The sequence below is a fragment of the Macaca mulatta genome, chromosome 3 (assembly GCF_049350105.2).
Source record: "Macaca mulatta isolate MMU2019108-1 chromosome 3, T2T-MMU8v2.0, whole genome shotgun sequence".
In the NCBI taxonomy this organism is placed as follows: Eukaryota; Metazoa; Chordata; class Mammalia; order Primates; family Cercopithecidae; genus Macaca; species Macaca mulatta.
In genome coordinates, this window is record NC_133408.1 from 181,738,817 (window position 1) to 181,756,111 (window position 17,295).

The 17,295-nt window shown below is 38.0% G+C and overlaps 1 protein-coding gene across 1 annotated transcript; it reads right to left on the minus strand.

The window, feature by feature from the left end:
* Positions 1 to 10,955: 10,955 nt before the first annotated feature.
* TAS2R38 (taste 2 receptor member 38) lies at positions 10,956 to 15,456 on the minus strand. Its single transcript, XM_001085362.5, has one exon. The coding sequence runs from the start codon at positions 14,922 to 14,924 to the stop codon at positions 13,923 to 13,925; it is 1,002 nt and encodes a 333-aa protein (XP_001085362.3). The 5' UTR covers positions 14,925 to 15,456; the 3' UTR covers positions 10,956 to 13,922.
* Positions 15,457 to 17,295: the final 1,839 nt, after the last annotated feature.

Here is a 17,295-nt window from a genome sequence, read left to right on the forward strand (position 1 = left end):
ACAACAACAACAACAACAACAACAACAAAAACCCACATACCTGACACTGGGTAATTTATAAAGGAAAGATGTTTAATGGAATCGGTTTCACAGTTCCACATGGCTAGGGAAGCCTCACAATCATGGTGGAAGGCAAAGGAGAAGCAAAAGCATGGCTTACATGGTGGCAGGCAAAAGAGATTGTGTAGGGAAACTCTCATTTATAAAACCATCAGATCTCATGAGACCATCAGAACAGTATGGGGGAAACTGCCCCATGATTCATTTATCTCCTCCTGGCCCCGCCCTTGAGACGTGGGGATTATTACAATTCAAAGTGAGATTTGGGTGGGGACACAGCCAAACCACAAATGGTAAATTGACTACTATGAAGGTACATCAAACTAAAGGTTCATTATTTTGTTTGGTGATGGATAGTGCATATAATTCTGCCAAAGCAAGATCTCTTTATATGTTTTTATAGTGTTGTGGCCTATAAACCGATGGTGTATAAACTCAAATACCTGTAAGGGTCTGAAAATTAGTATGACGTGTGAAGTCAACCAGGGATGAGAAAAATGTCTGTCTGAACTATAAGACCTTATTTTACTGAATGAAACTCATGACACAAACATGCATAATATTGGAGAAAATATATTAAATTCATTGAAAAAATACAAACTGGGGTGGACATGGCCACTCATGCCTGTAATCCCACACATTGGGAGGCTGAGGCAGATGGATCACTTAAGGTCAGGAGTTTGAGACCAGCCTGGCCAACATGGTGAAACCCTGTCTCCACTAAAAATACAAAAATTAGCCAGACATGGTGGCATGCGCCCATAATCCCAACTACTCAGGAGGCTGAGGCAGGAGAATCACTGGAACCCAGGAGGCAGAGGTTGCATGAGCTGAGATTGCACCATGGCCCTCCAGCCTGAGTGACAGAGCGAGTCTCCATCTCAATAAACAAGCAAACAAACAAACAAAAAACCAAAGAAACAACCAAAGGAAAAAAAAAAGAAAAATATAAATTGATAATTGGAAATGTTTCATCATTAAATTATATTTTCATAATTCATTATACCTTTTATTTGGAAGTAGAAACCTAGTCTTTTTTCTTTTGCAGATTATAATTTCAAGTTAATTTGTTCATAATAATGTGAATTACAAAATATTGTCTTCAATCCACTAACTAGGAACTATGTTTAATTTCATTCTAACTCAGAATGGAAAATAGTTGTTTCAAGTATAGATTCTTCTAAATATAGATAGAATATTTGCCCAATAATTTTAAAGGTAGAGAACATATGCTAGAAATTAATCTTTCATTTTATAATCTTAGAATTTATTTTGTGTCGTGTTTCATTTTTGAAGACTAATTCTGCCATAGGAAGTAGACTAAATTGTTTATGGTTAATATGCCTTCCAAAAAATACTTTCTAAGAATGAGAGAAACTCATTATACAATTGTGTTATCTACATGTAAATGTCCTGTCAGAGAAATATTTAAAATGCTTACATAGTGTGTAATGTTAACAAAACAGAGCCAAATCTATGATGTAATCTTTAAAAAATATTTTACAGGGCCGGATGTGGTGGCTCACACCCGTAATCCCAACACTTTGTGAGGCTGAGGTGGGCGGATCACGAGGTCAGGAGTTCGAGACCAGCCTGGCCAACATGGTGAAACCTTGTTTCTACTGAAAATACAAAAATTAGCCAGGCATGGTGGCAGGCGCCTGTAATCCCAACTACTCGAGAGTCTGAGGCAGGAGAATCGCTTGAAACCAGAAGACAGAGGTTGCAGTGAGGTGAGATCACACCACTGCACTCCAACCTGGGTGAAAGAGCAAAACTCCATCTCAAAATATATATCATAATATTTCAGGTATACATAAAAGTATAAATGATAATATAATAATAATAAACACCTATCTCCTAACCTAAGAGCTGAACCACTACAAAATAATGGAATCTCTTTTTATACTACTCTTCCATCAGCAGTAACCACGCTCCTGAATGAGGTGTTTATAATTCTCACACATTTCTTCCTGTTTTCTGACACACTTACGGAACCCTGTATAATATGTGGTGTTTTGTAGATATTTAAGAACTGCAATAATGGTATCCTAGTATACGAATTGCCCTAAAACTTTCTTTGTTCATTCAACAATATGTTTGTGAGGTCATCCATGTTCAGTTGCACTGCTGTGTAGCACACCATTGCATGAATATATCACAATGTGTTTATCCATTTATCTATTAATAGGTATTTGATGTTTCTAATTTGGTCTGTGTTGGAGCTGAGATTTGCAATTATCAGCCACTATGACTCCAGAACCCCCAGGCTAAACAACTGACTACACTATTTTCAATTGGAGTCTCTCTGAAAGTTCGTATCCTAGAAGCAAAAAGTAGTGGAAAAACCTCTGTACATGATATTCAAACTCATTGCTCGAAGATCTAAATGAAAAATAAAAGACACAAAATAGTGCAGTAGGAATCCCCTGGTTTATACCAAACTAAACCATGTGTAAAAACAATTACTTAATTCCACCAGGTATTTAAACAAGTCAAAAGGCACTCAAATATCACCTGCTCCAGGCTCTTATTAATTATTTCTGTAATTAATCTGAGGTTGGAATGTCTGGGGCTAACTCTGGAAATCCTTAAAGTTCATAGATGGATGATTAGGTTTCTCTTGTTTTCCTCAGGCTATGTATATCTGTGTTCACACTTCCACATATGAAGGGCTCCACTACCTCTCTGCTCCAACTAGGCGATGCCTGAGGACCTGAACTGTGTCTGCGACTTGGGAGAGGCTGGCCCTCAGTAAAACAGTGAAGTCCATATACTTTGTCTTCATCAATTCTTCTTCAGTTTCCCCTACCTCTATTATGGGCATGGATGCCCCTCAAGTGCACACAGCATATTTGCTGAATGATTAGGAGAAGAGATGACCTGGAATGAGAGGGACTTGGACATTCTCCCAGCATAATTACAAACTACTAAATAGTTGTGTATATTTAAGAAATATACAGAAAAGCACAGAAAAGCTCGGGGTTAACGCCTGTGTCATCATTTCATCCCCCAATCTTTTTAAAAAGTGCAACACCTGCTCAGGCAGTATTTAAGTGAATAGCACCATTAAATAAATAAACCTTTACTTAAATTTAATCATAAACCTGTCAAGTTAAATATACCTTGCAAACAAAGTGGATCAGGTAGAATAAAACAAACTGTGTAAGATCTTTAGATCTTCTCTGACAGTTCTTTTTTTTTTTTTTTTTTTGGTACTGAAATTTAATCTTCTATTTAGATTTCCCATTGAGTCTGAGACAGGCCATTCTAAGAATGATGCTTTTTTTCCCTGGTCCACAACTAACTTATGCGTTTATCCCTTCTCTCTGTGTCTGCTCAAGGACTTAATTGTTCCATTTATGTGATTTTGTACCACTCAGCGCAGCATACATCTTTTGGTAGCAAAGGCCAGAAATTCAGTTCAAACAGATTTAGGCAAAAGTGGTATGTATTGGTTCATGGAATATGATAAAGGGTTATACAATGAAACCAAAACAGGGCAAGGATATAGCTGGACCTCTGGAACATCAGGAACTGAATAAAAGCAGGTTTTAGCTATATTCACTTCTTGTCTCTGTTCGTTTCTGTGTGTAATAGGCTAAATGGTAGAGAATATAGATATGAGAAGCTGCTGTATTTCATGTCTTACCGATGTTTTCTTTGATCAAGTTAGAAAATTCCCAAAAATAGACTTTGAATGGGCTAACAATGGATCCATCAAATATGGTAAAGGGCAGGATCATGGAGAATTCTTGGTGGCAGCACGACGAGAAGGTGGAGGTGGTTGTTCCCTGAAGAAAGGAGGGACTTAAAAGGCAAAAAAAAAAAAAAAAAAAAAAAAAAAAAAAAAAAAAAAAAAGCCTTTTCCAACCATCCCCACTACCTCTTGCCCACTTGCTCCTCCCAGAATTTTACAGCCTCTAACCTTCCCAGCATTTTCCTTCTACCTTTATAACCCAAATCAATCTGTTTTTCAGGGCAGCCTCTCTTTTGATCACTACAAGTCTATTTCTAGTTCTAACCTCTAATCTGAGTTTCACTTCTTCATTTTCAAAGGTCTGCTGGTGTTTTCTAAGTGGAAAACATGATGTCTACCCAGTTGTAATACATTCCAAGTTTTACTATTTCTTCCAAATTCAAACCAACTTCCTTTCTCAACTTCTTCAATTTTTCTTACGTGATTACATCATATTAGAACCCCACCATGAAATCCTCCCTGGTTCTTCCTTCCCTATCAACCACTACATCAAGACACTAGTTGATGATGTTTTTCCAAAGGTCTCTCAATCTATTCCTTCTTCATCATTCCTACTACCTCCGTCCCAGACCAAATTTCCTTTTATTGTAACTGATGTGTACATGGTTCAAATCCTCTGCCTCCTCCTCTTCAAATAAATCCTGCACATAAAATAACTGCTGTGATTGTGTCACTTCCTTACTTAAGATTCCGTTATAACCACTAACATGAAAAAGCCCCAAGTCTCGAGTTTAGCTCCATAATCTGACCTCTACCTGCTGTAGAGAACTTGCTATGCTCATTCCCACCTCTAAACCTTTGTCTATGACATTCGCTTGCTTTCCGATCCAAAGCCTGGTTACACAGTTTGTTTATGCCAATAATTTTGATACCTAATTAGATGCAAACTCTTATTGCTATTTAAATGTTTCCTATATGTTTGTGTGTAACCCTCAACTAAATTGAAGGTTCTATGCTAAACAGACCACGTATTATTACTCTGCATCACCCTTCGAGCTTAAATGCACGGTACTAGAAATGGCTAGTATGTGGGCAAATATAAACAACTATATTTTCTCTTCTCTTAGTTTCTTGAAAATATAACTGACAATTTCAAGAAAAAATCCAATGTGGAATTTAAAAAAGTTGAATTCATAGAAGTACTGTACGACATAGTGACTATAGTTAATAACCATGTATTGTATTATTGAAAATTGCTAAGAGAGTAGGTTTTAAGTGTTTTCATCACAAAAATATGGTATGTATGTGAGGTAATGCATATGTTAACTAACTTGATTTAGGCATTCCACAACATGTGGCATTTTGATGGGTATTGCATTGAATTTGTAGATTGCTTTGGCAGGCTGGTCATTTTCACAATATTGATTCTACCCACCCATGAGCATGAGATATGTTTCCATTTGTTTGTGTCATCTATTATTTCTTTCAGCAGTGTTTTGTAGTTTTCCTTGTAGAGGTCTTTCACATCCTTGGTTAGGTATACAGGTATATTCCTAAGTTGGTTTTTTTTTTTTTTTTTTTTTGGTAGCTATTGTGAAAAGGGTTGAGTTCATGATTTGATTCTCAGTTTGGTCACTGTTAGCATATGGCAGAGCTACTGATTTGTGTACATTAATTTTGCATCCTGAAACTTTTCTGAATTCATTTACCAGTTCTAGGAGCTTTTTGGATAAGTCTTTTTATTTATTTATTTATTTATTTTTTTAATTTATTGATTATTATTATTATACTTTAAGTTCTAGGGTACATGTGTATAACGTGCAGGTTTGTTACATATGTATACTTGTGCCATGTTGCTGTGCTGCAGCCATCAACTCGTCAGCACCCATCAACTCGTCATTTACATCAGGTATAACTCCCAATGCAATCCCTCCCCCCTCCCCCCTCCCCATGATAGGCCCCGGTGTGTGATGTTCCCCTTCCTGAGTCCAAGTGATCTCATTGTTCAGTTCCCACCTATGAGCGAGAACATGCGGTGTTTGGTTTTCTGTTCTTGCGATAGTTTGCTGAGAATGATGGTTTCCAACTGCATCCATGTCCCTACAAAGGATACAAACTCATCCTTTTTTATGGCTGCATAGTATTCCATGGTATATATGTGCCACATTTTCTTAATCCAATCTGTCACTGATGGACATTTGGGTTGATTCCAAGTCTTTGCTATTGTGAATAGTGCCACAATAAACATACGTGTGCATGTGTCTTTATAGCAGCATGATTTATAATCCTTTGGGTATATACCCAGTAATGGGATGGCTGGGTCATATGGTACATCTAGTTCTAGATCCTTGAGGAATTGCCATACTGTTTTCTATGTATACGATCATCAGCAAACAGTGACAGTTTGACTTCCTCTTTGCCAATTTGGATGCCCCTTATTTTTTTCTCTTGGATTGCTCTGGCTTGAACTTCTAGTACCATGTTGAATAGAAGTGGTGAAAGTGGGCATCTTTGACTTGTTATAGTTCTCAGATGAAATCCTTTCAACTTTTCCCCGTTTAGTATAATGTTGGCTGTGGGTTTGTCATAGATGGCTTTTATGACCTTAAGGTAGTCCCTTCTATGCTGATTTTGTTGAGGGTTTTAATCATTATAATTTTGATTTGCATTTTCCCACTGATCAATGATGTCAAACATCTTTTCACGTGTTTATTGGCCATTTGTGTATCTTCTTTGGAGAAATGTCCATTCAAGTCCTTTGCCCCCCCAACCCCCCTTTTTTTTGGAATGAAGCAGCAAAAGCAAAGATGTATTGAAAATGAAAACATACTCCACAGTGCGGGAGCAGGCCCAAGCAGCAGGGTCCAGGGCCCAATACAGAATCTTCTCAGGTCCAAATACCTGCTAGAGGTTTGTGTTTCCACCTTCAGAGCGGCGAGTTACCCTAGGCCCTGGGAGGGTCCACAGATGATATCTGGGAGCCAGGGATTGAAGTAAAAAACCTTATAAATTTACCTGGTGTCCCATTCTACTGAACCTAAGCTGGCACTCGAACCACAAGACAAAGTTCTTCCCATTCTTCTCTGCCCTTTCCCCAGGCAGAGGAGCCTCTCTTTGTGGCCACCACCATCACGGTTCCACAGGGAGCTCTGCCAGGCCTCCACTGATGTTCACTTAAAGATTAAGAGCTCTTCAGTCAGCTTGCGATGAATGCTGCCAGGCCTAGAGCTCATTCTTCAAGGTAGTGGATTTCCCTCCAGCCCAGGACAGACTCAGAAATACTGACCAAGAGCCTAGGCCTGGATTCAGGGACCCCAAGATCCTGCTTGGTGCTCTAACCTACTGTGGCTAAATTGGGACCTAAGGTGGAAGACAGAGCCCCATTTTCTTTTCCTCTTGCTTTTCTCAAACAGATGGGAGTCTTTCCCCATAACCACCACAGCTGGAGATGTGCTGGATCACACCCAAAGCCAACATGTCTCAGAGCCCAAACTGCAGCATATTACGTGGATATCACTGTTGGTTATTCAGGGCCCAGGGTCTCTTTAGTCTGTAGGTGATGCATCCTGCCAGGTCTCCACTTTGACAGGGCAGCACTGAGTTCAATGTACAGTCTCTCAATCACTGCACTCTCCCTATGCCAAAGAAATGGATTCTCCACATTGTGTGGCTGCTTCCAGGGTGTGTGGGCAGGGTGGCACAAACACTCTCTTAGCCACTCTGACCTAGGTCACTTGCCCCCCAAGTCCACTGGCTCTGAGCGTAGCCTAGCACTAAGATTTGACTAGGAATTGCAATCCTTGTGGCCCAATCTGCCCCTCAAGTTTACTTAGAGCCCTAGAGCACTCCATCTTGTTCTGGCCACTGGGATAGGCAATTCCTTTCTGGCTAGGACCAGTTCAAATGCTCCCTCCGTGGACAGATGTCAGCTGAATTTTACTTGGTTCTGCTTTCTGCTGTGACAGGGCAGCACTGAGTTCAATGCAAAGCCTCACACCTGCTGTGCCCTCCCTCAAGCACACAGATTCTCCATGCCATGTGACTGTTGCCAAGGGATGGGGAGGTGCATAGGCTTATATTCAGCCACCTTGCTCCATCCCTTCCTCTTTCCTTTTCTAAACTAATAATTCTTTAAATAAATTAGTCTTTTTTTTTTTTTTTTAACGGAGTCTTACTCTGTCACCCAGGCTGGAGTTCAGTGGTGCCATCTTGGCTCACTGCAGCCTCTGCCTCCCAGGTTCAAGCAATTCTCCTGCCTCAGCCTCCCTAGTAGCTGGGATTACAGGTGCATGCCACAATGCCTGGCTAATTTTTGTATTTTTAGTAGAGACAGGGTTTCACCATGTTGGCCAGGCTGGTCTCCAACTCCTGACCTCAAGTGATCCACCCGCCTCAGCCTCCCAAAGTGCTAGGATTACAGGCACTTAAAAATGAGCCACCTTGCCCAGCCTAAATTAGTCTTTTAAATTATGTACAAAACAAAACGTGGAGTTACAAACCAAAGTTACAATAAAACTAGCTTTTAGACTCATAATTTTTAAGTGTATTAGTCCCTTTAATCATGTAGAGAACAAAAAGTGGAGTTACAAAGTGTTGTTACTAACTTACGCTAGCTTTTATTAACTGCCCATGTAGCTTTATTAAGCTCTTTTTTTTTTTTTCATACAGCTTTGAATTCCTATCTAGTGCTGTTTTGTTTCACCTTGCAGGGGCTCCCTTAAGCACTTCTTGCAGAGCAGATCTGCTGGTAATGAACTCTGTCAGATTTTCTTTGTTCGAAAATGTCTTAATTTCTTCCTCACATTCGAAGGACAGTTTATTGAATACAGGATGATTGACAGTGTTGTTTTTAGCACTTTGAATATATTGGTCCAGTGTCTTTCTCTTAAGAGACATGTTTGAAAAATAAAGAGATATTTGAAAGTAGTAGGATAGAAAAATTAACCAAGTGATATAGTTTGGATGTTGTTCTCTCTAAATCTCATGCTGAAAGGTAATCCTTAATGTTGGAGGTGGGGCCTGGTGGATTGTGTTTAAACTATGAGGGCAGATTTCTTGTGGCTTTGCGCTTTCCTTAGGATAGTGAGTGAGTTCTCATGAGATCTGGATGTTTAAAAGTATAGCGCATCTCCCCTCCCCTCTCTCTCTTGCTCCGGCTCTTGCCATGTGAGATGCCTGCTCCCTCTTCACTTCCCATCATGACTGTAAACTTCCTGAGGTCTCACCAGAAGCAGATGCTGTCGCTGTGCTTCCTGTACAGCTTGCAGAACCATGGGCCAATTAAACCTCTTTTCTTATATATTACCCAGCCTCAGATATTTGTTTACAGCAATGCAAGAATGACCTAACACACCAAGAAAACGAAAAGCATGTGAAAGCTAGAGTGACTATTTTAATATCAAAGTGAACTTCAAGGCAAGTATTATAAGAGATAAAGTATTATGAGAGATAAAGGTAATTGTAAATTATTTTATAATTCTAAAATTATAAAAGGGTAAATTCATCAAATACACATAGCAATTATAAACATGTAAGAATTTAATATCAGAGCTTCAAAAAGGATGAAGCAAACACTGAGAGGACTACAGAGAGAAGTAGACAAATCCATAATTATGGTGAAAGATTTTTACACTTCTCTCTCATTATTTGAGATTAAAATGAGACAAAAAGTCAGTAAGAATGTAGAAGATCTAAATAACACTATCAAGCACCTTGACCCAATTGATAGTTATGGGGCACTACATTCAACAACAGCATATATTTTTCAAATATACATGAATTATTCACAAAGATACACAATATGCTGGGCTATAAAGTAAGTCTTGATAAATTTCAAAAGATTGAAATATTACAGAATATGTTTTCTGATGGCAATGGAATTAAATAAAAATTAGAACCAATAAGGTATCTAGCGAAGTCCCAAATTCTTGGAAATTAAACAATGCAATTCTACATAAAACATTGGTTAAACCACAAATGTGAAGTATAATTAGATAAAAGTTCAAATTGAACTTAAAAATGAAAATGCAACCTATCAAAATTTGTGTGATGCAGCAAAGAAGTGTTGAGCAGGAAACGTAAAGCTTAAATGTTTATATTAGAACAAAAAAAGTTAAATTATTGATCAAATTCTCTGCCTTAAGAAGCTAAAACAGGAAGAGAAATTAAACCAAATAAATAATAAATAATAGAACATAAATAGGAAGAAATAAAAGAAGTAGAGAAAATCAGATGAAACCAAATGATTGCTTGTAGACATCAACAAGTTGATGAATCACTGGCTAGAACAATAAATAAAAAGAGACAACAAAGTAATCAAAACTAAGAATGAGAGAATAGAAAACCATCTACTACAGGCATTCTGGTCAAATTTATGGCAAAAAGTTAAAAACTTAGATAAAATGGACAAACTCCTTAAAAAAATGAAACCAAAATAGACACAAGAAAAAACAGAAAATCTTAATAGTACTATATCTATTAAATAGGTTGTAATTACTTTGAAAAAAGCAAACCTTCATGAATAAAAAACTTCAGGTCCAAATGGTTTCTCTGGTGAATCATATCAAATATTTAGAGAAGAAATAATACCAATCTTACACAAAGTTTTAAGAAAATAAAGATGGAGGAAATGTTTTCTAACTTGTTTCATTAGGCCAGAATAACCTTGTCACCAAATCTTGACAAAGATATGTAATTAAAAAAAGAAAAAAGAAAAATAGAGGTTGGTATTCCACATAAACATATATACAAAGATCCTTAACAATATATTAGCAAATAAAGTAGAGCAACGTATAAAGAGAATAATACACTATGACTAAGTGAGGCTTATACCAGGAATGCAGAGTTTATTTAACATTCAAAGATTAATCAGTGTAATTCACCATGTTAACAAAATGGAGAAGAAAAACTGTAGAATCATCTCAATAAATACAAAAAATTTTAAAATAAAATTCAAGACTCATTAATGGTAAAAATTGTTAGCAAAGTAGGAATACAAATGGGCTTTTTACATCTGACAAAGGGAATCTAAAAATGACCTACAGTTAACTTTATACCCAATGATGAAACAGTGAATATTTTCTTCCTAAAAACAGGAACAAGGCCAGAATGTGTATTCACATTAAATCTAATTAGCACTACACTGGAGATCCTAGCCAGTGAAATAAATTTTTAAAAAATAAATAAAGGGCATATGTATGGAGAAAGAAGAAATAAAATTGTCTTTATTTGCTGATGACATGATTAAGTATAAAATTTCAAAGAATCTTCAAACAGCTACTAGAACCAATATATTAATTTGGTATAGTTGTCAGATAATGGTTAACATACAAAAATCAATTGTATTTTTACATGCTGGTAGCGAATAAAAATGTAAACAACTCTATATACAATAACATTATTAAATATTAAATACTTAAGAATAATTTTACCAAAAAATTATTTACACTAAAAATTACAAAACATTGTTGAGATAAAGACAAAAAATAAAGAGATATGTTTATAGATTTTCAGACAGAATATTTTTGAATATTTAAAAACTTACCAGTAATCTACCATAATCCAAAAGTGAGGTATTGGTTAAAGACTGGACAAATAGATCACTGGAACACAACATAGAAACCAGAAGAAGATTCATGCATATATAGTTGTATGATTTTCAACAAGAGTTCAAGTCAATTAGAAAATAAAACTCTTCAATGAATGATACTGGCATACTTAGATAGACATATAAAAACAGTAAAGTTCAGCCCTACTTAATACTACACAAAAAAATTAATTCAAGATCAATTATAGTCCCAAACAAGTAAAAACTGTGAAAATTCTAGAGAAAATCATAGAGACTGTTTTTGCATGTCAGAGGCAGGCAGATATTCTTTATAGCATACACAAAAAGCACAAGCATTGTAGAAAAAAATGACATTAGATTTTATTAAAGTCATCATTTGTGCTTATCAGCACACTATTAAAAAATAAAAAGGAAAACCACAGTCTGGGTCAAAATATTCACAATGCATATATCAGACAAAGGACTTGTATCCATGTATGTTATATATATATATGTATATTTTTCATATACATATATGTATGTATATATACACACACAAATCAATAAACTTCTACAAATCCATAATAAAAAGACAACTTAATGTAAAACAGTTGTGTATACATAGGAGTTGTATAAGAATACATATATGTATATTATCAGACATACACAAATGCTACAAATCAATAAACTCTTATAAATCAGTAATAAAAAGATAACTCAATATTAAAATGGGTAGTTACTTTATAATAGAAAAAATACAAATAGCCAAGAAGCACACAAAATTGTTCTGCATATCATGAGTTGGAAGACAAATGCAATGGAAACCACAATGAGATACCATTTCATCCCCACTAGAATGGCCAAAATTAAAAAGACTGACACCACCAAATGTTGTTGAGAATGTGGAACAGCTCTCCTACATTATTGAGGGGAGCATAAAATGTTAGGATCACTTTGGAAAACTCTTTAACAGTTTTTATAAAGTTAAATGAATATGAATGTTTTAACATAGTAATTTCACTCCTAGGTATTCACTTGAGAAATGAACCTATGCCTACAAAGAAATGGATTCAAGAATGTGTATAGAAACTTTATTCATAGTAGCCCCACACTGTAGGCAATGCAAAATGTTCAGAAATAGTGAGTAAGTAAGCAAGCAGTGACTCATATAATATTATGGGTGAATCTCAGAAATACAATGTTAAAAATAAAGCCATACAAATAAACATATGAAAAGATGCTCCATCTCTACACCGACAGGGCATCTAGAAGAGTGGATCTCAACACTGGCTGCACCCTGAAATCACCTGAGGAGCATGAAAGAAAAAGAAGCCTCATTGTATCTCAAGATATTTGATTTTATTGGTCATATTTGGCCTGGACATTGAGATTTTTAAAAAGCCCCTTAGATAATTTCAATGTGCAGCCAAGAGCAAGGACCGACGTCTTTGAGAGAATCCTGGGACAACTTCAGTGTCCACCAAGGAGAGGAAGCCAGATGAAGTTGCAAATTTTGTAGCCACTGGAGGTGAAGAAATGGCTAATTTTTGGAGGAAAACTGAGGTGAAGATTTGGATCTATTAAGACCAAGTGCCTGAGAGGAGGAAACAGTTCTCTGGCCCCACAGCTAGCAGAACTAAGAGCCTTGGTGGTGAGCTGCTACAACTGTGAAGCCTGTGAACTGTGAAGCCTATCAAGATTTAAATGTCTGGAATACCTTGTTTTCTCCTGAGTCTTTCAGTACTTGATTTGAGGAGCGCCTTCCTGGCTGGGTTCCTGTGCAGGAATACAGAGAATGCCAAATCTCTACAATATACCTTTCAGCTGGGCGATTTTGATAGGGCCCCCAACTAGAGAGACAAATACTTGGTACCAGGCAAAGCACCATCTTCAAAGGCAAATTGGGCATAGCCAGAAAGTCCACACAAGGCACCTACTGGCATCCAGGTCACCTACTGGATGACAAATATCTGCTTCTCTTCCATCATTATAAAGTAGGTCAAAGTGCATTTCTGAATCAGTGTATTTTCAGACAAAATACACTATTTTCTTGTGCCTCTTGAAGTTGAAGTTACGTGGTACCTCTTGAAGCTGAAATTATGACATAATTATCTTTCCAAGTTTGTTTTTGTTTCCATGAAAATTGTGGAGTTTGAAGAGGATTATACACTTATTGTAGTAGTGAATATTTCCAAATATGATGCTAGCACCAGTTCTGAGAAAGAGGTTTAGCAGTCATGTTAAAAGTCAAACATATTATTTTGGGATATAGGTATTTCAGAAGAGGTGATTTCTCATGGTTTGATTCATACCAATAATAAGCTATAGTATATAAAGGATTTACACCAAATACCTCACCTAATTATTTTGTTCATTTTATCAAAACAAACCTAGGGTGCCACCAACATTATTCTTGCCTAGGCCATGTATAGTGCATAATTATTTTATTCATCTATAAGTTAGTTCATTGATACAAAGTGGAGAGACTTTCAGTTGTGTTTTACAGAAGAAATCGGAAGGCTTTGTGAGGAATCAGAGTTGTATTCCTGAGGAATCAGAGGCATATTCATGAAGACTCACAGGCGTATTAAGGAAGAGTTCATTTTATATCCATTCTCAGCACAGTGTCCTGGAATCTGCCATGTGGTCGGCTCTTACCTTCAGGCTGCTCTGAGCCCAGAGCAGAATGGTTGTCACAGCTCTCCTCAACTTGGCATTGCCTGAGATCAGGACGGCTGCATGCCCAGAGGGACAAGCTGCCATTATCCCAACACAAACCATCACCCCTATTTTGTCATGCCACAGAATAAGTAGGGGCACTGAGATGAAGGCAGCACAGGATGATATCACAAAGAAGCAGAAAAAGGAGATAAGAGACTTGAGGGCTTTAATGTGGGCCTCCAGGCTGGGGTCACGAGAGTCTCTGGTATAGACCTTCATTGTCCTCATGTGCCTTCCCAGGGAGACAGTCAGCATCCCAGAAGAAACCAGAAACAATAGGAAAGGAGGGACAGACCACAGATAGCAGAAGAGAAAGGAATAAAATAAGTTGAGATCTTTAATCTGCCAGTTGAGCCTTGTATTGTTATTCATGAATAGCACAGTTGTGACTGTGAAGTGAAGTCTGCCAAAAAAGCACCAAACACAGAGGACAGTGCAGATGCAGGAGCAAAGAATAATACCCAGGAGCATCTGGGATATCTTCCTGGAGACCCAGCTTGCCAAGCAGATCAGGAAGGTGTGAGAGAAACGGATGAGCTTGGAGCAGTAGAGCAGGCTGAGGCAGGCGGCAAGCCAGAGGTTGGCTTGGTTTGCAATCATCCATAGCATGAGGATGGCTTGGTAGCTGTGGTTCAGTGGTTCACTCAACTTCTGGAAGTGGGTAAGCTGGATAGCACTCAGGAAGAGCAGTCCATGCAGGAAAAGCCGGCTGATGCTGAGACACAGAAGCACACAATCACTGTTGCTCAGTGGCTGCCTCTTCACTACGTCCCAAAAATTCACCAAGGAAATGAAGGCGTTGGTCAGAAACCCCACTGCAAACTCCAGGACTGAAATGAACAGAAATGTGCTCCTGACTTCATAGGACACAGTGCAGACGTGAGTTAGAGTTAACATGATGTCACTTCTCTAATTGGCTATTCTACTTCTCTTCTCTAGTTGGCTAATCTTCTCTAGTTGGCTACTCTAAAGACCTAGTGGCCACCCAGTGGAGAGAGGTAAATGTACGTTCCAAGCCAGGACCTTTCCTTCACAAAGCATCCAGTTCTTTCCCTAGATCTATCCCAAAGCAAGAGCATCAAAAGTTCTGGCAGGAAACTTAGAGGGATGTTGTTTCTCTAGAACATCTCTTGGATACATGTAAGAGCTTATCATACGGTGGAAGGCTGATGGTTCTGCCTCTTGGGTGATGCAAGATTAATACATCCAGGTGTTCCTGTACAACCGCCTCCCCAGAAGGCCACAGCACAGCATCAGGGATGCAAACAAAACAGAGCCTCAATTTCCCAAATCCAGTTTTGCATGCCCATCTGGACCTGTGAGAGTAGAGAAGAGAACAGGATTTGCTTATGGGTTTTGAGAAAACCCGCAGCAGGCAAAGCAGTTATTCTTGGTGATCTAAGGTTCGAAATAGAGTCTCTTTTCATTTGCATTCCTTCTCTCACCTGTGAAGTAATGACTTATCACAGGCTGTGTTTTTAATATAGACAAACGCATGGTTCCTTTCCATGTGTCAGTGTATAACTGCAGTTTTATTTGCTGTTGCCAAAGGTTTCATGCAATCATCATTATTATACCAGGCACTGTGCTTGGCAAGGAGAATATTAACATGAACAAGACTAGCACTGTGTCATGAAGGGAGAGGAAAGGGGGCATAGCTGGTTCAGATTAGTATTATTTTTATTTTTTTTAATTAATATACTTTAAGTTCCGGGGTACATGTGCAGAACATGCAGGTTTGTTACATAGGCATACACGTGCCATGGTGGTTTGCTGCACCCATCAACCCGTTATCTACATTAGGTATTTCTCCTAATGCTGTCCTTCCTCTTGCCCCCCACCCCCTGACAGGCCCTGGTATGTGATGTTCCCCTCTCTGTGTCCATGTGTTCTCATTGTTCAACTGCTACTTATGAGTGAGAACATGTGGCGTTTGGTTTTCTGTTCTTGTTTTAGTTTGCTGAGAATGATGGTTTCCAGCTTCACCCATGTCCCTGCAAAGGACATGAACTCATCCTTTTTTATGGCTGCATAGTATTCCATGGTGTATATATGCCACATTTTCTTTATCCAGTCTGTCATTGATGCGTATTTGGGTTGCTTCCAAGTCTTAGCTATTGTGAACAGTGCTGGCTTGAATTATTACAGGAGCCTTTTAACTGTTCTTTCTGTTTCCCAATTCCCTTACTCTATTTTCCACAAAGCAACAGTAGCAATCTTGACAAGATATAACTTAGAGCCTGTCATTCCCCTGTTTAAACCTTTCAGGGCCTTTAAACTCCCTCACTATTGTTAAAAGAAAAACCTTATCCAAATTAAGTTTAACAGAGTTTAGTTGAGCAAAGAACAATTGATGAATTGGGCAGCCTTCAGAGCCAGAGTAGGCACAGAGACTCCAACACAGCCACGTGGTGGAAGATTCAGGAACAGAGAAAGGAAAGTGATGTACAGAAAACAGAAGGAAGGTACAGAAACAGCAGGATTGCTTACAGCTCAGCATCAGCCATATTTGAACACAGTTTGAATAGTTGGCCACCACTGATTGGTCAAAATTTGGTGATTGGCACAAGAGTAGGCTATGGTCTGTTTACAACTCCGTTTATGTTACAGTTCACAATGTACAGAGAAACGTTTAGGCTGAACTTAAAATATGTAGTAAGGTAGCTTTAGGCTAAGCTGGATTTAACACTATAAAAAACTAAGTTCCTACAGTGGCCTACAGGTCCCATATAATCAGAGCCTCTGTTCCTGCTCAGATGTCATCTTCCTCTCTGTTTCCTTACCAGCCTCATGGACCTTGTTCCTGTTCTGTGAATTCACCAAGCACCCTCCTACCACAGAACCATTGAACTTGCACTTTTCATTCCCTGAATTATTTTTCCTCTACGTCCTCCCGAGTCCCACTTTATTTTTAAAAGATCTCCTCTCAAAAGTCATCTTATTAGAGAGACTTTCCCTATGAATCGTATCCCTTGCCCTATATTAGGTGCATACTATAATACTTAACCTGTTTTGTATTTCTGCATATATTCAGTTATTTATTGTCTATACCTACCACCCCCCACTAAAAATGTAAGCTTCATGAGGGTATTTATTACTTAACATGTATTTTTGAATGAATGAAATTTTTGTAAACGAAACATTTAGTAGTCTATAGCATCCCCACGTTATATTTATAACATAATGTTGTATTTTATATATATATATTTTTTGAGATGGAGTCTCGCTGTGTCTCCCAGGCTGGAGTGCAGTGGCGTGATCTCGGCTC

Excerpts from the sequence above, each read along its gene's own strand:
- TAS2R38 (XM_001085362.5), bottom strand. The coding sequence starts at position 14,924 with ATGTTAACTCTAACTCACGTCTGCACTGTGTCCTATGAAGTCAGGAGC.